Source organism: Akebia trifoliata, chromosome 4, assembly GCF_017979445.1.
Source record: "Akebia trifoliata isolate Shusen 1 chromosome 4, ASM1797944v1, whole genome shotgun sequence".
NCBI classification, from domain to species: Eukaryota; Viridiplantae; Streptophyta; class Magnoliopsida; order Ranunculales; family Lardizabalaceae; genus Akebia; species Akebia trifoliata.
Genome location: NC_141378.1, coordinates 187,153 through 208,869, shown reverse-complemented (window position 1 = coordinate 208,869; position 21,717 = coordinate 187,153). Strand labels below are relative to the sequence as shown.

At 35.9% G+C, this 21,717-nt stretch overlaps 2 protein-coding genes across 5 annotated transcripts; both read left to right on the top strand.

Annotated features, from left to right (window-relative positions):
- The first annotated feature begins 1,815 nt into the window (after positions 1–1,815).
- Positions 1,816–13,915, top strand: LOC147402674 (putative protein S-acyltransferase 23). Of its 2 annotated transcripts, XM_086437996.1 has the most exons (14): positions 1,823–2,028; positions 2,114–2,391; positions 2,503–2,643; positions 2,770–2,882; positions 3,537–3,616; positions 6,099–6,262; positions 7,485–7,623; positions 7,722–7,821; positions 9,243–9,303; positions 10,469–10,546; positions 10,687–10,785; positions 11,357–11,435; positions 11,529–11,677; positions 13,387–13,915. In XM_086437996.1, exons 2-14 carry the CDS (start codon positions 2,140–2,142, stop codon positions 13,573–13,575), a joined length of 1,644 nt encoding a protein of 547 aa, XP_086294122.1. In that variant the 5' UTR covers positions 1,823–2,028; positions 2,114–2,139; the 3' UTR covers positions 13,576–13,915. The 2 variants fall into 2 exon arrangements, with proteins under 2 accessions (XP_086294123.1, XP_086294122.1); XM_086437997.1 differs by lacking the exons at positions 11,357–11,435; positions 11,529–11,677 and having other exon boundaries at positions 1,816–2,028.
- A 1,072-nt stretch (positions 13,916–14,987) lies between these two features.
- DBR1 (debranching enzyme 1) lies at positions 14,988–21,635 on the top strand. 3 transcript variants are annotated; one of them, XM_086437999.1, is made up of 11 exons: positions 14,989–15,662; positions 15,754–15,870; positions 16,085–16,242; positions 16,536–16,657; positions 17,137–17,330; positions 18,634–18,816; positions 18,912–19,030; positions 19,171–19,307; positions 19,699–19,818; positions 21,164–21,286; positions 21,357–21,635. In XM_086437999.1, the coding sequence occupies exons 1-10, from the start codon at positions 15,657–15,659 to the stop codon at positions 21,253–21,255; spliced, it is 1,248 nt and encodes a 415-aa protein (XP_086294125.1). In that variant the 5' UTR covers positions 14,989–15,656; the 3' UTR covers positions 21,256–21,286; positions 21,357–21,635. The 3 variants fall into 3 exon arrangements, with proteins under 3 accessions (XP_086294126.1, XP_086294125.1, XP_086294124.1); XM_086438000.1 differs by having other exon boundaries at positions 14,988–15,662; positions 15,761–15,870; positions 21,164–21,635; XM_086437998.1 differs by having other exon boundaries at positions 21,164–21,635.
- The last annotated feature ends 82 nt before the right edge of the window (positions 21,636–21,717 follow it).

The window sequence follows — 21,717 nt, the reverse complement described above, 5'->3', positions numbered from 1 at the left end:
CATTTAAACTCATTTTTTTGTCTTGGATGGGAATTCTATTTATAGGATTTTCAGAGATCCTTGGGGGATAAACTTGTCATAAATCTTAAGGTTTCCAATATTTTTAATAAAATATCAGTGGGAAACACTAAATTACACCTCTTCTATTTGGTTTTAATAGTCTTTCACTCACCTATAAGTCTCACAAATCATGGCGATCAAGAATATATGATAATAAAATGCCATAATTTATAGAGAATTCCTTGAGGGGATAGAAAGGTCATAAGTCATTAGCTTTGGGTTAATCAATAAGGAATTAAGTTAGATTGCATGCAAATGTATATTAGGATTTTGGACATTAAGGTCATCTAATTTACTTAATTCTCTAACAACCTAGGGTTAAGAATGTCTTTACTCACAAATTTTAGAAAATTCTAAAGATTTGGCAAAATTATCACAAATCATAAAACTTAGTCAAATTAAAAAAAACCTTATAGGATTGCGGATGAGTTTAAGGGGCACAATGGTAATCTATTTAACTTTAGTCTTAACATGATGAGATTAAGGTAGTAATTACATTCATACGAGGATCAATTTAAACAAAGGTCTTTGTTGGAAGAATATGAAAATTATAAGAAGACCAAAATAGTAGAATTATTGAAGAATTTAAGGAAGAAATAAAAGAATAAAATGGGAAAAAGTCATTAAGAATGAGGTTTAAAGAGTAATTATTTCTAACAAAATCCAGGTTCAAATGGACTTGTAACTATCCAATATAATTGACCTTACGTGGATCAAGGCCCGAACAAAAATAAGTATGTCCTTGGATCACCCTTGGACTGGGCACAAATTACTCCTGGCCATGGATCACCTTTGACTAGGACAAAAATAAACTTGACCATGATTGAGGTGCAGACAGGCTTAACAGTAAGCTTGGCTAAAGGTAAGGTATGACCAGGCTTAATTTCAAAATTAAAATCTCGTGATTATTTGAAAATGAGATTTTTAAACCTTTTTAAAATACACCTTAAATCAAAATCCCATTTTTAAAAGGTTTTTAGTGCTCTCAGGCTCGGCCTAGGTAAAAAATGGGTGTCTACATCTCCCACAACACTAATCATTATACAATTAGAGTAAATTTTTTACTTATCATTCCATGTGACTTTTTTTTATTTATTTATAAAAATATATTTACTATTATAATGAGAGAAGGCAGAGTAAAAGTGGTTCCACACAAAAATTTGAATAGTCATAAATATCCCCACTTTTATATTTAAATTTAATATACAATCAAAGTCATTTTAGTAAAAAAAAATTAAAAAAATTACAACTCATGACCTAACAATCATGTTGCTTGATTTCGAGAATTAAAAAAGACATCATTTTTTACTATAAAATCTACAAAAATTCTTTAATTAATATTGTAAATTATAAATAAATTCCTTTGGTATAATGCATTTGCATACGTCACCTTTTAATAAATCTTAAGAGTTGTGTGATCTTGAAATTTGACAGATGTAACAAGGGCACAAAGTTGCGCATCTTTTACATGTGTATCCCATAAAAAAGATCTATGATTATGTGCCCTTACCACGTCAGCCACGTGTCAAGACCCATGCATTCATCGCGACTCAAATCCCAAAAGAGTGGTGATTTCCGGATGCCCCTCTGACATATATTCTGACGTGGCATAGTCTAAAATCGTAGATTTTCCCCTCGGGATGCATCTAATGAAAGTGCCAGTTGGTCAACGGGGACCACTATATATCAGGCTTTCTCATCTTTGCCATACGACACTCTTAAGTTAAAAGTTTCTGGTTAAGTTTAATGCCCGTATAATGACAAAAATACCCTCGCATTTCACGATCGAGTGCAGAGGATGGTTTTAAAACTCGTTTTGACGCCTCGTGTCGGTCTCGGACGAGATTTAAAACCATGACTATAGTATAGAGGCCTGATGAAAGAGAGCGAGACGAACGTGACCGAAGCGTCTTAGTTTAGTCCAATCCTCAACGCGAAGAGATCCTCCATTCCAATCCAGGATTCCAGGTACGTACGAAAAACCCTAACCCTAGCTCCGATAAACCCTAATAATCAAATTCTCGAGCTCAAAAAGCAATCCTTTCGTTTTCAGATTTCTCGCATGTGTTAGGTAAGGTAATGGCTTCTTCAGAGATCGAAGTCGTTTCAGACTCCCAAAACCAACACGACTCTACAAGATCAAACGGAAACCCTAATGAAATTAGTATAGTTGATGTTTTCTCTGCATCTGCTTATGGTGATTTGGAAAAATTGCGGAAATTCGTTGAGGAAGATGGTTCCTGTCTGTCGAAACCAGACGGCAATGGTTATTACGTTCTTCAATGGGCCTCGCTAAACAACTTCCCCGACGTCGCCCAGTACATTATTGAGGTGCAATTGATCTCTGCTTCTCCCTCCCTCTACAAATATCGATTTCATGATTGATTACTTAATTGTGGGATGAATTTTTTTGATAATTTATTTCCATTTGTGTTCTTAAAGCACGGTGGCGATGTTAATGCTACAGACAATGCTCAGCAGACGGCTTTACATTGGGCAGCAGTTCGAGGCTCGATTCCTGTGGCAGATGTGCTCTTGCAGAGTGGAGCACGTGTTGAGGCTGCTGATGTTAATGGGTATCGGGTAAATTTTCTGAAACTTTGGAATTATGAGACTTAGAATGTATTTTTATCCTTTTGATTGATATCTGTTGATGTTCTTGTTGTTTAGAATTATATTATTTAATGGAATGAATCTTCTATGTGCCAGGCAGTTCATGTTGCAGCTCAATATGGACAAACGGGATTCCTAAACCACATTATTACAAAGTATGGTGCTGATTTTGACATACCTGATAATGAGGGGAGGAGCCCTCTTCATTGGTATGTGAAGCTTGACGTGTCATTCTAGATCTTATAAATTCTGTTGTTATCTAAGCTTAAGTTAGGTGGTGGGGCGCGGGGGGGTTGAACTTAGGATGTGGGAACAACACTCCATACGTCTTATCACTTTAGCTAGGTCGACACTTCTACAATATGGTGATAGTTTTGATAATTGAATGTGTCCATATGTAGCTTATCCTAGGATATATTGTTTTGTACTATACAAGAGCACTTTATGAATATATGTTGGCAAAGGGGGCGCATTTAGGAATATTTGGTAAATAGGCAGTTATCTGACAATGTTTTGCAGAATCATAACAGTAAGTAAGAATGGAAAAGAGTCATGCCTCTGATCTTCATTTAAGAGGTTACACTTAAATGAGGATTCTTTGCGCTTTTATACCACCTTCTTATAAGATTCTCCCTGCATATTGTTGTACGTTTTAATACCATCCCCGTTTTTATCTTGTTAAAGTGGTTTTAAAATTTTGGTCATTGTAATATCATTCACATGTAAATATTCTTTGAATTTGATGGGCTTGAATCTTGTCATTTGCGGCAGCATTCCATTTGAAAAATTGTGGTACATTCTTTAGTTTCTGGTTCCATTGCTAGCACAATAACAAATCATAAACATCTACTGTTGTCAACTAGGGCTGCTTATAAGGGCTTTGCAGATACCATAAGGTTACTTCTGTTTAGAGATGCATACCAAGGGAGACAAGATAAAGAAGGTAATCTACCCAGGCATTTTGTCTCATCTAAATATTGTAACTTTTCCTTTTAGTAGTTCAATTTGTATTGAATACTTTTTTTTGTTTTTTCTTGGTAAGTGTACTAATTTTATTAGAGGAAAGAAATACAAAGAAAGGCGGCTGAGATAGCCCCCAAACAGTGAAACAAAAGAAATACCAAAAAAAAAAACCCAAGAAGAACAACAAAACTAACAAACTGTATTATGAATCACAAAGGTAATCCGATCTGAACACAAAATCCTCAAAGAATATCCCCAAAGATCCTTACTTAACTTTGACCAAAGGGACAACAATCCCAAAATCTTTTAGTTGCACAGTTTGAGAGGTACTTTCCTTGCCCTCGAATACCTTGTTGTTTTTCTCTTTCTAAAGATCCCAAGAAATGGCCGAAGGAAGAATAACTCATTGGTATCTTTTTCTATGAGAGTAGATATTTAAGGTCCAACCTTCCAAGAGCAAAAAGAACGTTTGAGGTAAAACCCAATCACATGAAAAAGGGAGATAAAGAAAGACCAAATACCCCGGGGATAACAAGCAATGAATTAAGGTATGATTAACAGATTCCCCATTAACTCATACAAAGAGGGAATTTTTTTTGAGTAATCCATCTACGAGATATCAAATTATCCAAGGTAAGAATCCTCCCAAGAGAAGCTAGCCACACAAAGATTGACACCTTAGATGAAACAAGAGCAAATCGGATGATTGATTCAGAGAAAGAGGTTTCATATGATGGAAGAAGGGCTTTGTAGAAAGATCGAATTGAGAATTTCTTATCCTTTTCCTTGAAACATTCCCTCCTATCCTGAGCCTTCTTCTTGACTCGTATGGAATACAAAAAATCTAGAAGAGATGTTACCTTAGTTATCTTCCAGTAATTGAAATTCCTCCTGAGACCTTAATCCCAGGAGGTAGTAATTCCATTGTGAGTCAAACAATGCTGAACTGAATAGTTCCTTTTTCAGTGAACAAGTTTACAAAGTTAGGTATTGAGCTGACATATTAGAATTACCGCACCATCTATTGAATACTCATACTCTTTTATAGAGATATGGAGATATTAGTGAGGATCTGTTCTTGTGGTCAAAGATGAATAAAGCTTTTGAGGAAGTGCGCTTCCAAGATTTCTTATTTAATTGGGAAGCCATTTGTGATTAGTTTCCATCCGTGTAATTTTTTTTCTTTTTGGTGCGCTTGTAGTGTTGTTTGGGGGCTATCTCAGCCTCCCTCTTTTTCATTCCTCATTTATAAAATTTTATACTTATCAAAAAAAAAAATATTAGTGAGGATCTGACTGACCCATAGAATGCTGGGTGGCTAAAGTGGAGGACACTTTCTAAGTATTATTTGATTGACAAGTATTGGTCTTTACTAAAATGAAGATTATATAAGATTACGATAAGACCAACCATTCTTTATGGAGCTGGATGTTGGAATTAAAAAACTAAAAGTTCATACAATGATACTCAAAAAAAAAAAAAAAAAGTTTATACAATGAGCGTGGCAGAGATGAGGATGTAAGGTGGAGGAGTGATAAATCAAAATTAGGACTGATTAAATTTGACGGAATTTGGAATAGATCCCACAGGATGTTAAAGAACAGAAAGTCAGTTATGCCCAGAGTTTAAAGGGGTATTTTTTGAGGATTTTGCCTTTAAATGGGACACTCTTTGTAACTTTTAGCTTTTCTTGTGGTTGGTCATCTTGACTGCCAGCTGTATTCGCGTTTCTCCCTCTCTTAATAAATTTATAAGTATCAAAAAAAAAAAAAAACAAAGACCAATGATGACATAAGTGGGAGTGCTTTGGTGAAAAGTGAAGGCTCTTAAAAGGTCAGAGGAAGCCTGAATTTATTTTGAGGGGTAGTAAGATAACATTTGGAGACTCATGCCTTGACTGAACATATGATTCAAGATAGAGTTGAGTGTGTGGTGGAATTGGATTCATGTTGCTGACTCCAATAGTTGGGAAATGATGATGACAGCGATGCAAGGTTGGTGAACATGAGAAACTAGGGATACCTTGGTGGGCATAAGGTGAATATCCTTTTGGTTGAGACAGAAATGATTTCCCCTCTACGGATGTATGAATATACTGTATATAAATAAAGATTGTTTGAACATTATACAACTTTTAGTGAACTGAAATAGAAAATGACTTTATCATGCGAATTTTCTTGCCTTCACCAGTTGGCTTTTCTGAATGAAGGTTGACTCAAAACAATCCATGTGTCATATATGGTTCGAAAATACCATATCTGTCATGAGTGAACTGCAGATGATTTGGTTAGGTGGTGGAAATAGATAGCTATGCTAATGTGAGAAGAAAGCTAGGTTTCTTACATAATCATGGCAATATTAAATTACTCCCTTTGTCTATGATAGTTGCCAAGTGGTAGTTTATTTGGCTGGTTAACTAATTCTTTTATTACTAAATAATGTTTAAAATATCATTGTACTAGGTTGTACACCTTTGCATTGGGCTGCAATTAGAGGAAATGCGGAGGCATGCACTATTCTTGTACACGCAGGCACAAAACAGGAACTTATAGTGAAAGACAATGCTGGATTTACTCCTGCTCAGCTTGCTTCTGATAAAGGTCATCGGCATGTGGCCTTTCTCCTTGTACGTACTTAATGTATGATATTGCAATTGTTAACATGTTTTGAACTAATAATGATTTTTGCCAAGGCTTGCTAACTTGAATTGTAATAGAAGCTGAGGTCTCTTGTAAATAAAATTCCATTTGGTTTCCGTAAGATATTTTGATGGAAGGAGCATTTTTTAGTTAAGGACTGTGCATGATGTAAGATGCTTAGTTCTCTCATTGACTGTGCAGACTTCGTCCACACTTTTTTTCTTTATAATAAGTCCTTTGTTTCTTATCATCCTTATTGTTATTATTATCATTATTATGTATTTTTTTTTCCATTGTCATGCTTAACTATTGCAAAATAAAGGCTCTAGTTAGAAGCAAGACATAGTTCATCTTGGCCGGAAACAAGTCCTGGTTTTGCTTGTTATCAAACTGATTACTGTAAATTTTAAGGTAAAATAGGAGAATAACATATTTATACAGAATTGACATTTATTGGATAGAATGCCTCAGCTCATAGAGTATTTGATGTGGAAATATTTGCAAATGTGTGAGAAAATGATGAGGTTATATTTTCTATAATTCTATGCTTTGATCAATAGAGAAGGGTCCGTTTGGCATAAATGGTATCTGTGAAGATCATAAGAGTGATTTTAAGCTAGCTTATTCAAGTTCAATCAGACTCGAGGGTTCTAGTGAGCAAAAAAAAATGCGAGCTATGGTTTTGGGTCTCTTGGTATTTCCAACTATTCTAGAAGTCTTTATCAAGCCATTCTTCATGGTTTTAAGAGGTGTTAAATTTTATTCCTAGTCCTTGGAGAATCAGTTTCTACAATGTGATTAGAAAGAGGGTAGAAGATCTTGTTGTTCATTTGGACTCTTTAGACAAACTAAGTTCCGACTTCCATGGTCAAAGAGTTGTATCATTTGTCCTTGTAACTTGAGGGTTCCCCTCTCCTTTTTTATTTTGTTCTACATGGTGTTTACTTCTATTTTTGTTTGTTAACTTTCTCGAAATTTCGCCATTCTTTCCTAATAAAATAATTATTACAAATATATGGTTCAGGGCAAACATTACTTCTATATTTATTTTCATCCTTAACCGATTTCTCTACCCTGTGCTCTTGGTCCAGTTTGAGTGTATTTTCTTCATGTTTCCAAAGATCATCTTATATGAATTTCTTAGAAGCTAATTTTCCAACATCTTTTTAGCTTTGTAAACGATAACGTTGTTCTTTCAATTGTGTCTAGTCTAATGCACAGCGGGCACACGGTAATCATTGTGACGACAAAGTTTGCTTTGGGAAGATAAAATTTATAGGATACGCTCCTATTCTATTGTTTACTATAATCATTCTTGCAATCCTCTTCATCAACTCAGTTCTTGCAGGTGGGCAGCTCTATGTTCAAAATCTTCGCTTCAATAAGTGTATGGTCTAACTGATGATTTACAAGATTGAATCACTAACTGCTTACTGCTCATGCTAGCTCCTAATCTGCCAAAAATTACTGCTGTTGTTGGACTTTGGGGATGGACTGCTGTTTCTCTTGCTGTTGGTGCACTTCTAATGTTCTATAGATGTAGCAGGTAACTCTTCAAGATTGGTATATCATGCGTTCTTTGTTCTCTTTTTCGTTAGTAAAAATAATTTGATTGCTAAGAGGATGAAGAACCCAAAAGAATACAAAACAGAATTTCTATAGAGGAGACCTCATAGAGCCCCAGCAAAACAAAACAAAGATTACAAGGGGAGCCTACAAAATCTTCAACACTAAACACTTGAAAGTCTTGAAGGATGGATGACCATAAACATTAGAGCTTCTGAATTTAGAATTACCGAAATCAAACTTCCTGATTGTTGAAAACATGATTGTTCCTGTCCTTGCAAATGGCCCCTAAGATTATGAAATTTAAAAGCTTCCAGAAGACCTTACCATCATAAAGCTTTGACCAGCCATTCTGTGACAAGGTCCAAGGCGTTTCTTGGAATTGAGCAAAGAAAGCCTAGCAAATAAACAATGAATGAAAAAGATGATCTACCGTCTCTTTTACCCATTTGCACAAATAACCCATGTTGGGATTCTGAATCCCATACTGATTTGATTGTAAGAATCTTGTCATACATGGCAATCCAAACAAAAGATGACTCCAATTTGGAAAGGACGGAGGTTCCCTGCATATTTTGATGAGAAGGATCCATTAAGAATCCAATTTCAAGTGGTAGAATCAGCTCGGACAGGGGGGAAATAACTGTACCAAGCCTTTCCAGAAGAGCTGACGTAGGATTAATTTCCTCGTCATTTGGGTTTCTTTTCATACACAAGTTCCACAATGCCACATTCTGATCCCTAGAATACACATCATTTGATGGGGCTTTGCTCTATCACTCAGGTTTCTTCATATTAATAGCTTTACAGAGAATTGATTCCGATATTAACAATTAAATGCCCATATTTCTTTGTTATATTTATCAATATTTTTAGACTCTAATGCATGAGGTGAGGCACTTGGCTAGCTATCATCTTGAGGTGTATGCCTCACATGCATGGTTTTTAAAATAAAAATAATATAACAAGATATTTTTTATTATATAATTTCCATGTTAAACTGAAGGGAAGAAGATTAAATTGACGAGAAATTAAAAGTAGGTTTTCCCATATATAAATCTGTTATTTTCTTGCATAGGATATTTCCACTTGGAAAAGAAAGGGCTTTTCCCTCCGTTGCATCTTTGTCATTGATCCTAGTTTTTGCTGATTGGCCCTTGAAGTTCTCACTAGGAAGATGCACATGCACTATATCTTTGAGTGTAGATTGTTTGCTTTTGGTTTGCGATAGTATCTGTGAATGATATCTATGCAGGAGTCATTTATTTCAGTACCACTTCTGTTAATCATAATTTTTGCCTTTTGATTTTTAGTTATATGGAACAAAATTTCTTCTCGTAGATCCAGCTGGGTGCTGCTTCATTTTGCTTGTGTCTAATGATATTTATTATTTCCTTGCAGTAAGGATCCAGGTTTCGTGGAAATAAGATCACGAGGGATGGCTAATCATACAGATACAGAGGTGTGCATGGCTTCTCATTTTCTTGGAATTATTAAAAGTTCTTGCTGTTCGTCATCAAAATAAAATGTGATTTTACCATCATCCAAATTCCTTTGTTTTAAATATTTATCTGTAGATCACAGACCTAATGAGGCTTCAAATAAAATACTTATATTTCTTTCTTATAAATTAGTTAATGTGTCAGTGACTTCGACATTGACTGCAATAGAGGAAGTTCTTGCAGTAAATAACCCAACTAAAATGTCCAAGTTCATTTGTTTTAATTTTTAAAATGCATCCTTGTACGTCTATACAAAAAGCACAATGGTCTCTTACTGAAATATGTTGTTCTTATAAGGGAACATAGTTGGGGCAGAACTTACCCCTTGAACAATTCCTGGAAGGTAATCTTTTCATTTGGAAGTTGGTGTCTTTTATTTGGAAAATCCTAAATAGCACGAGAGTTTCTAATGACATCAGAAATTATTCTACAAGGTGTTTCCATATCAAATCAATCCTCACATAGGTGAAGCATCGATAAAAAAAGAAACATAGGTGAAGAATTTGTACCATATGATTCATATAAGTACAAGAAAGAAGTACATTAATAATTCAATATATAGGACTACTGTCTATATTTATTGACAGAGGGGGGGGGGGGGGTTGTCTTTTCCTACTTGTGAAGATATCTGATATCTATTGGCGAAGTAGAATTTAATAAAACTGAAGTGGGGAAACAATGTGAAGGCTTTTTTTTTGCTAAAATTGGAAGTGATGGAATCTAGAATACCAACCTTTCAGATGTTGATTCAGCGGATTCAACCAACATAATGAGGAAACAGTAGAATTATAGAAGTTTGGTGATTTAATTCTCATTTTTACCATGAACAGATATGGTGTTGCAAATTATGTTTTGATAACCAGAATTATTTAATGTTAATCCAATTTGTGTTTGTTATCTTGCTTTCCTGGCTGATTTATTTTCTTGTTTGTCTCTTTCATTCTTTTTTGTTAAAATATTTTCCATGTGAGTGTTTGATTTTTATGGAACTTTCTGTAATCAAACCTGAGTTGTGTTTTAGTATTTGGCATGGTTTGTTGTTTTAGCTGGTTATGAACGCGGTTATGTACACTTTTTCGTTCAGACGACACACTTGAATGACTTTCTGACAATTGAATCTTTCAGGACCCCTTGTTGGACGTTGATATGAACAATTCCTCTACTTGGATGGGAAATTGGTCTCAACTTTGCCCTACCTGCAAGGTTTTCTTAAATTCACTCTTGACTTTTGATGAAATCGCTGATAGATAGAACAATATTGTCCTTCTGTCCTCTTTGTGCTCTTCAATGTTTTAGAATTATATCTCAAACAAAATCCCGTGTATTCCTTGCTTCCTTATCAGATAATCCGACCTGTTCGCTCTAAGCACTGTCCCACTTGTAAGCGCTGTGTGGAGCAGTTTGACCATCACTGCCCATGGATATCTAATTGCGTCGGGAAGGTGAGAAATTGGTCTATTACAACTCATTAGAAAATGCAATCTGAACTTAACATGGTGTTGCAAGATTTTATTTTCTTAAAGCATGGTTTTTATATGTAGAAGGTAATCAGGCACATTATGAATGCAACTGTTAGCAGCTTGCCAGGAGACAAGTGCCTATTCATTCATCTCACTAAATTATGGAGTGAGAGCTCTTTGTAGGATGCCCCCTTTTTTTTTTATAAAAGCCTACATTAAGGCCCTTTTACAATCAGCTGGTCAATTACCTGTTCTCCTGTTGGAGAACATTGTTACTATTGAAATAAAATATGTATTTGTATTATTATTTTTTGGTGGTATCTTGTATTTTTAGTCTCCCTCTTTACTATCCTTTTCCATACGTTCGTGCATTGATCATCTTTTCTTGAATGGGATAATGAGTAAATTTTCATGTACTTTGTAATTTAATATCAAATAAGCGATGAATAATTTTATGCCTTGTATGATGCTCAGTTTTCCCTAGTTTTTTCATCAGTATTTTTTTTTCTTTCCTCTCTTCGACTTGATCCTTTGTTATTTGGATAAATCGCAGAGGAATAAGTGGGATTTCTTTTTGCTGCTTTGCATGGGAAATGCGACTTCATTTGTCAGTGCTGTCGTTACAATTCAAAGTATGTCCACTGGAAAAACTAAACTATATTTTTGTTGACACTGAAATTGTCCTATTTTAGACTAAATGATTACAAACTTGTATAATATGATAGGGATTTGGACAGACATGTCAACACTGCCGACATCAGGAACATGGGCCCGTCATGTGTTAGTTCAACATCCCGGTGCTGTTACATTTCTGTTCATGGACATTGTCATACTGATTAGTGTTGCCACTCTGATGATAGCTCAGGCATCACAGGTAATAGGTCCGATCATGTTTTTGCTTTTAATCGTATTCAAAGTAGGCTGCCACCAAGTTGATTATTGTAGATGATGCAAATTAAATGGGTCCACATGGACTGATCATGTATAAGGTGGAAAAATACAGTCAATGGGAGAAGGGTATTTACACCATTACACTTTCATTCTCCATATAAATTAGACATGAGATTCACTTCTTAAAGGATTCCATTCTCTCACAAGGGGGTTCTTCATGTATTGTAAATCATGTAATAGTTTCAAGAATAGTGGAGTGGCTCCTTGTAGTCTGGATTTAGACGAACCTCGTGAACAAATCGTGTATGTCATCTTTTTCTCTTTCATTATTTTTGTACAACTCATACTGGCATAATACCAACATCGAACGGTCATGAAACATGGTTTAGGAGGTGGTGGGACTACCCTAAGTGTCACTCAGCATGTGACTAATGTAAAGACCTTATCCTCCGTGTACAGAATCAAAAGTGGGCATCGACAATTATGATTTTGAAGATCGAAAGAACAAGTTTTGATGAAATGATCATTTGAAACTGGCAAAAATCTGCTGGAACACTTTGACATTTGGTAGAATTTCTTTGATCCAGCATAGGGTAGAATGATCCCAACCGATCTAGCCTTGAACACCTGGGAGGCTTGATAAACATGCGCACTTACTCTGATTAAGAATCACTTCATATTTCTTGAAATTTAGAAAGGTCAGAAGCTTCTTGGTAGATACTATAATTCTTGGGACTATATTTCAACTTAGTCAACAGCAAGTGGAGAATTGTGTACCTATATGCCTTGCACTGGGTATTCTGGACTTGCCAATGTTTTCCAGCTAACTCTGAGTTTACAATGAACCATATTCATGCCATTGATACGTTCTTCCTCCGTATCGTGAATGTACTTGAGGTTGTACATGTATGATCAAATGCTGCCAACTAGTGTCCGTCGTTTGGTGTAAGCCTATTCCCTCTAGAATCTCTTTTTTTTTTATTTGGTTGGCTTCCCTTGGTAGGATACTCACGATGGATAATTTGATTGTTCGGGGTTGGATCACCCTTAATTGTTGTCCACTTTGTTTGAGGGACGAGGAATCTGTGGATCATATTTTAATTCATTGCTCATTCTCTTACAATATTTGGTTATATTTCCTTGGTCTGTTTCGCGTTTATTGGGTCCTTCCTCGTAAATTTTCATCCCTGTTAATTGAATGGACTAATAATGACTTCCATTCCAAAAAAAGACTCCTGTGGGCTATGCTTCCCTTGGCTATTGCTTGGGGAGTTTGGAACGAGAGAAACAACAGGGTGTTCAATAGTAAGATTAGAAGCTCGCATACAGGTTTTTTGGAGATCTTGGGCTCTCTGTATCTTTGGTCAAAACAGTACAAAGAGTTAGCGGGATTTTCCTTCGATGATTTTGTTTTTAGATGGAACGATCTGTGTAATCATTGATTCTTTATTTTCCTTCTTGTTCTTTGTGAGGCTTTCTCGGCCTCCTTGTATTTGGTTTTTTCCTTTATCAATATATTATACTTTTCAAAAAAAAAAAAACTAGGAGCTTGAAGAGTCATAAAAATACATTTTTTGGTATTTTTCATTGAGAATTGTTTTCTTATGACTTTTGTTAAACTAAAGGCCTGCTGAAGTGGTTCTCTTGGTGAATCTTCTTAAAATAAAATCTAGTTTTCATTTTCTGACACAGATAGCACGGAATATCACCACCAATGAGTTAGCAAATGCTGTTCGTTATGGGTATCTTCGAGGTCCAGATGGCAAGTTCCGCAACCCTTACAACCACGGGTGCCGAAAGAATTGCACAGATTTTTTTGTACATGGGCACACAGATGATGATGAAATTGCTTGGCCTACACTACAGCAAGCCACCGATTAGAATCACCCTCTTGACAGGCTATTCCACTTGGCTTTGGTAACATTATTACCTTCCTGACCTCTCTCTCAGTTTGGAGATGGTGGAAAGAATTGGCCCTCACATCCCTATATTATATGCTGTGGAGTTCAGAGATTAAACTGACTTGGAGATTGTTCTATTGCATGATGATATGGGGAGGATGGTTGTACATGCTGATGTTATTTATGCAGTTTTGGATTATTTGTATCCCAGGAATGCTTGGGAACTAGTGTACATGCGATGTCGTTTTCGCAGTCATTCTTAAAATATATACCAACAATCATTTGAAAACTCAATGACTCAAAAGCACTTGTTTTGAGAATCTTCTTCATACATTGTGTACAACTTGCAAGATTAAGCTTCTGTCCATTTTACTGGAGAAAATCCAGAAATCCATATTGTTCTTGCAGATATCAAGACATTTTGTTGTTGGTTCCTGGAAATTTAGAGAAAATGTGCCCCATTCTGAGCTAATAACGTAGCTTGTATTCCATTGAATAAAACTTCCCTCCCTCCAATCTGAAATAGAGACAAATGCACTGGTAGGTAGGCCGTGAAGCTCAGATGGGGCTTTGAAGGTTGGAGTTGTTTTGGTTAAATTAACATACAGTTTCTGAACTTTTGTGATTGATTATTGGAATGAGGATGGGTATTTGTTACAGCACTATCATTTTGTTTGTGTAGTGATCGTTTGGATATATTAACAATCAATCATGAATTGAAACAAGTGTTGCAATGTATGAATTGGCAAAATCAGGGTGTGATGACGGCTGGAATTATCCCTCCAAATTACTTAAACAATTTTGATATACAAAAATAAGAATGAATGAATTTTTTCATATTTTTGGTTGTTGTGCAGATTTTCACGAGCTATCCCTTTAAATATTTGGGTCAAGCCCAACGAAATGGCATTATGATGTTGCAGCAAACACTACTATATACAGTGATTGATGAAAATGATGTTGGGTGCATGTTATAATGATAATACCAATCGCAGCAGCATTATCGTAGTGATCACTACAATTGTTTCTTTAAAAGTAGTACCAAAAATGTTTCATATCTATGGTTTACAGTGTTTTTTTTTTTTTTTTTCAGTTAAAATCAGGAGCATTATTTACTTTCATTGAGATCCAAACCTTCCAATGATCTTTCTTTGTTCCAGGCAATTGTTTTAGGGGCTTGACAGAGACAACATCCATGCTTTCAATGAAAATTGCGCTTCAAACCCATGGTTTTAAATCTGGCCAGAGACCGAGATGACTTGACCGAGTTGTCTCAGTATCGTCCCCGTATTGACAAGTCATGTCTCAAAGACCACTCAAATAAATAGGACATATGTAATCCGAGATGACTTGGTCTCTTTGATGGATGACAGGATGAGACGTGAAAAATGCTTAAAGACTCAAAACAAGAGGATCCTGATAAAAGAAGGTGAAAAAGAAAGAAAATACTAGGGACAAGGAGCGAGAGACCAATTTAATGCCACAAGGCATTGGCAGGGGGACGACATTACATCAAACTTGGAGACAAAGAAAACAGCAAAATCGAGACATGCGACTCACTCGTTCGCTCTCTAGTTCACTTTCCCATGTCCCGCGTCCCTTGTCTTTCTTTCCCTCTTTTTTTTTTTTTCTCGTCCTTGGTTCTTAATTTTCAAAGAAACATACCTTTTGAGTTTTGAGTGTTCTCTGTGATGTATATCTCGTCGGCTCTCTTCTTCTAGGATTTCTTTCAAAGAAAGAAAGAAACCATATCCATATAAAACCTTAGGGTATCTGCCTCTTCTTTTTCACGACTTTTCTCTCCCCATTTATTTTATTTTATTTTATTTTCTAGGTTAGAAGTTTGAACACCGAAAGAGGAACAAATAAGGCACTGGATTTGAAAAACAAATTGAAGTTTTCGTAGACTTTTTAAAGAAAAGATTGGTGTTGGCAATAGACTCCCAGTCCCACTCCCACCACATTGTATCTTCTCTGGAAAGGTAAAGGGAATCGAGTCGCTCAAGCTTCTTACATCAGCTTGTCCGTCGCGTTAATCAAGCAGTCAATAATTTCATCAACATGAGAGTAAGATCTCACTCTTCTACTTGTTCATCGTGATTGTTTTACGTACCTAATTCATTTTAATCTGTATTATTTATTTTATGGATGGGTAAAGATTGCAGTTGAAGGTTGCATGCACGGAGATCTTGACAATGTGTACGCTACTCTCTTACACTTGGAAAAAGTGGAGAACACTAAAATCGACCTTCTCCTCTGCTGCGGTGACTTTCAGGTTTTCAATCCCCTTTTTAGCAAGCACTCTATGTATGTATCTTGTCGTCTCTAGGTCCAGATCGATCCTCATGCTTCACTCTACACGAATCTCGAGGAGACAATCCCATGATTTAGACCCTTAACCCCCCCCCCCCCCCCCCTAAGGACGATTTCAGGAGGATACTAATGATTTCCAAAAACATTTAATTTACGTTGGTTGTTTGTTTAATTAGGCTGTCAGGAACGAAAAAGATTTGGAGAGCTTAAATGTTAAGCCAAAATATCGGAGTATGAACTCATTTTGGAAGTACTACTCCGGGCAACAAGTTGCTCCATTTCCGACAATCTTTATCGGTGGGAATCACGAGGCATCCAATTACTTATGGGATCTGTAAGTGACCTGTCATTCTTAATGCTTTCAGTAATTGTATCTGTATTTAATGATTTTTGTTTGAAAATTGAATAAATTGCGTCAACATATGTGATTACAAATAAAAAATCTAGTTATAGATAGAACATAGAGAATTTAAAGGAATTTATATTTGTTGAGTGAAAGATTGTTCTGCAATGCACATATGTTTTATCTAATTCTCACATCCATTTCATGATTCAAGCTTGTTTTTACTCCAGTTCTATCAACTGCACATGTGGGCACTTATTAGTGGTACTTGTTTGTGTTGATAGGTATTATGGTGGATGGGTAGCGCCTAACATCTATTTCTTGGGGTTTGCTGGTGTGATCAAATTCGGAAACATTCGTATTGGTGGGTTATCTGGAATTTACAATGCACGCCATTACCGTTTAGGTAAGTTACTCAATTAACATTTTTTTAATAAGTATAAACTTATTGCAATTGAGAAGAATGTACACTGGGCAGTCGAGGTGACTGACCTAAAAACAAGAGAGAAAACTAACTGGAGCACAAAGACTCCCACCTAAAAGCAAAGTCTTCAAAAAATACACCCTAAAAATCCCAAAATAATTTGCCCCAAGAAATTATTCTAGTAAACCTCTTGAGGGAGGCTTCCACACTTTCTTCCCTTGGCTTTACGGTCTCCTTGAGGCATTTATGTTGTTGGGTGTTCGATTAGTATTTGGGCGTTAGCTAGCATCTTCTATATATACCATTTCTTTGTAAGGTGTTAATCTTAACCAGAAAAACTTGGGTGATGATTAAATATTCAATATGTGATTCTATAGAATGTTGCATTTAATCATCATCTGATTACACTGTAATTATTATTTGTGATTCAACTTCCAAGCTATTAGATGTTTTATGCGCAGGACACTATGAGAGGCCTCCTTACAATGAGAGTGATATCCGATCTGTGTATCATGTGCGTGAGTACGATGTATTCAAGCTCATGCAAGTTGAAGAACCAATTGATATTTTCCTTTCACATGATTGGCCTGTTGGTATCACTGACTACGGAGATTGGAGGGCACTTGTTCGTCAAAAATCCTTTTTTGAGAAAGAGGTAACTTCATGTATGCTAAGACCATACTTGAGAATGTAGAGTACAAAATAACATGTTCTTGTCAAGAAAAAAAATGTTGGTTCTAGTTAGTTTTCTATAAAACATGTGCATTGTCATGCCAAATATTCTATCATTCTTTGGTATATGTGTGGGAAGACATAGTTCTGATTCCATTATCTGTTTTAATTACCCTAAAATAAAACTAGACTTGAATCTATGTAGAATTAGTGTCATATTGCAATTTTTTTACAAGATATTATAGTTGTATCTAATGAACTGTAAATACCCTCAATTTAAATTCAAAAGGGTGTACAAGAAATAGAAATGCTCTTGCACCTATCTCCTTGAAACAAACAAAATAACTCGGGTAATTTTAAGGTTCCCCTTCTGGTTTGTGTGGGAAATTAGATATACCCTGGCTTCTCAAAATGATGTCATGCCCTGTTTACTTCAATCTTCTATGACAGACTAATAGAAAATGGCTGAAATTCCGTCTGTATAAAACTGATGACATTCTCATTTTGCTTCAATCTTCTTTAACCAAAATTACCAAAATGACAGATAGACAGATAGATAATGACCAAAATGAACGCCCTTATCTTTAACCTCTTCCCAAAAGCCTTTGATTTTTTTTTTCCTGTATAAACCCCACGTGTTCAACCTCTTCACGTGTGACATTTTTTTTAACTCTTCAGCCCATCGTCATCAAGCTCTTCCTAAAACCTTTGATTCTTCTTCCAGAAATCCATTGTCTTCAACCTCCCCTAAGAGCTATCTTGTTCTTGAGGTTTGAAGGTTGGGGGAGATAAAATGAGGTTAGGGATCATGGTAAAAAAATTTACCCTAGAGATTGATGTTGGCGGATTTTTGGGGAAAAATACAAGGTTTTGGGTAAGAGTTTTAGGACGAGGGCTTTTTAGACATTTTTTGTTAGTCTCTAGTGAAAGATTGAAGTCAAGTGGGGCATGTCATCAGTTTGAAAATTGGGGAAGGGCTATCTTTACTTTGCCTCATGGTTGAGGCCCTGGGCCTATGATTTTTCATGCAGGTATAAGGTAGTCAAAAGGGGTAAAGGTGGGCCACTTTGTATTCCCTCCCCAGTTGCCAATTATAAGGACCATGTGTCGGTTGGGTGCCAAGTTCGATGTGACACCTTAGAGTTACCTTTCCCCATGTATAAGATGCTTAATTTTTGTTGGAAATGTAGTGTTGCATCCGTCGTACATCAAGCTGGTTCTGGTTGCACAAGGATTGTTTTTGTTATCTATTTATTATGATTTAATACCTGTTGTACTTTGTTCAGATTCAGGAAAGAACTTTGGGAAGTAAGGCTGCTGCAGAATTACTAGACAAATTAAAACCACCTTACTGGTTCTCTGCTCATCTTCACTGCAAGTTTGCAGCTGCTGTTCAACATGGAGAAGGTGGTCTGGTAACAAAATTTCTTGCACTTGATAAATGCCTCCCAGGGCGCAAATTTTTGCAGGTATTCGTTCTTTTTCATTGTTAAATATAGGACCATTGAGGTAGACATATCTAGAAGCTAATATCTTCAGTTGTTGGCATTGATTTACTCTTTAGATTGTTGAAATTGAATCAGAGCCAGGACCTTATGAGATTCAGTATGATGAAGAATGGCTTGCGATAACAAGGAAATTCAATTCTATCTTCCCTTCAACCAGAAAACCAGCCCAGTTGGGGTGTGTGCATCTTTAGGAGAGGCTTTATACCAAATTTTGTATCAATTTCTTATTTCCTTTATTTATATGTTCCTTTTTTTTTTTTTCACCATTGAAGTTCAAGAAGTTCAGTATGTGTAATTCTTTATGGTCGGGTATAGGGGTCTGCCGTTTCAAATTCAAGATCGTCAGTGGATCAGGAGTAAGCTAAAAACAAGAGGGTCCAAGCCTTTTGATTTTGTGCAGACAGTCCCATCCTACAATCCCTCTCAATCAACCTCTAGTGGTTCCTTTACTGGTAATGCTTCTGAGGTGTAATTAATCTCTTTTCTGCGATTTGATATTATGTGCCTTTTCATTAATTGAAGATCCGTTTGGGTGGGTACACAACATTGTTGTGCGGATGCAAATGGGTTTGTGTTGGTTGCATTCGAAAAACTCCCAAGGTTTCGGTGAAGAAACTGCTTAATATTTAGTTAGCTGGATTATACCTAAAAATGTGATATTGGATAATGGATACACACATACAATTGTAGAAGTGATTGATTTTGTAGCTTTTTATGGTATACTCTTGTGTTATGATGGTGCCTTTGAAGTAGTATTACTTCACATTGATACTTCAAAGAGAACAAAGATAAATGTAACATGGGCTTGTGGACAGTTTTAAAATGTCGTATTATTTTGTGCAGGTTACACTAGAAATCCTCAAACAGAATCGTTGTTGCAGTTACTGGAACTTCCATATCTTCTTGACAATTCAATAGAATCAAGGGAACTAGCATATAGTCCAATGCCATTAATTGGTAGAGGTAAATATGTTATTCTTTGTGGTATTGTGTTGTTTATTAAGTAAATTTATACTTTTTTATGTCTACGGTGTGCTGTACCTTCTAACTTTCTTAAATATTTTGGAAATATTGAAATGCGTAGTGTTGGGTTATGAAGTTTGAATAAAGTTGCGGGGCCCTTTCAATGCTGGCTAATTTTGGTAGATTTTATCTCACATTTTATTTCAACAGAGTACTACAAGGGTTTTCCTCTACCTCAAGGATCATATGCATTTCAATATATTCTATGGTAGAAATCTATGTTTCTCATCACTTCAAAATTGCTGTTGTATCCCTGTTGGATACTTCAATCTTAAGTGGAAAGGTTTTATATATGCTGTGTCTGGACCATATCCATGGGATCTAGGTAATATAGATGGAGACTGCATGAATGGGTTATATATAGTGGCCTTATGTATTGTAGGATCTGAATATTATGTGTATACCATTATAAAACATTATATTGCTTCTGTAGCTTGATTGTGTTTGTGTTCTTAAAAGGTTGTTTTTTGGAGGTTTTTATTTAGTGCAACTTTATAGCATGGGATTTAAAGGAATGAGGGTCTAAACACCCAATTAACTTCTAGTTCAGTTATCTGAGTTAAGTTATCCATAAAGAGAGAAGGATTAGAGTTGGGTGGCTGAAGCTGAGAGGTGCTTCTGGAGTGCTACAGCCTATAGAATTAGAATTGGGTGAGCTGAGAGGCACTTTGGGAGTGCAATATGGTCAATTCATATTTGATCAAACTAAAGGGAAATTTTGTTACCCACTATCATTTGTGAGTCCCCCTGCCCCCACCCAAAAAAAAAGAAGGAGCTATCCTTCTCAGAATTGTCCCAATTAAAAAAAAAAGAATCATATTATCCATCGGGAAAAAAGGATGAGATGAAATTTTCATGTGTACAGTTGGAAAATAAAACCATTTATGTTAGACGAGACTTTCATACATGCTTGTTATCTCACATATTTGCATGCTTTTTCAACGGTGGTTGCGCATGCTTGTACACTGTTGACAGAAACATACATGATTGCAAAAGAAATACAATTACACATACCAAGTTGCCATCATACATGTTGGAGCACATGCATACATTCACACACACACACAAACACACACACACACACACACACAAATGTGCATACCCGCTCAGTATTTAATACTAGAGTAATTGAGTGACAATAATGGGACACAACAAGCACATATTTAAGGAGTTTGCATGTTTATTTAGTTTTTACACTCTTTCCTTGGGTCAACTTTATTTTTTCATGTCTGATTTACTCCTATTAGATGATTTATTTAATTTATTGTCTTCAACTAATCAACAGATACAAATGAAGGGGCTTTTGATGGTGATGATGATGATGATGATGATGATGTGGATGAAATTGAAGAACTTGCTGAAGTTGGTGATGTGTAAACCAACATGATAAATAGAAAGTTTGCATTAGGTAATATTTTCATGAGGATGCGTTTTTTTTTTCTTTTCTCTTGTTCCATTTCTTATAGTAGGTAAAGCAGGGATTGAAGCCGTGATCTTATGAACGTGGGACAAAGTATCAACCAATCTGGTCATGGCCACCCGTTCAAAATTCTCGCTAAACTGGATGTTACTAGCCCTGGCTATGAGTGAGGTGCCTGTACATAGTTGAATTGATAAGATTCAAAATAGTTCTAATAATCCAGAGTTACATGCAGGATACCACTTGTTAGGGTGTATGTCCAAACTGAATGGTTCTGAAAATATTTGATATCTAAAATAGCTCTACTTTCTGCTTTGCAACATGACTTATTTATAAAGCATCCTTGGTAGCATTACTTTAGATTGAGCATTGCCAATGTGTGGTGTTGATATGGATGACTGGAAAGACTCAATGCTATT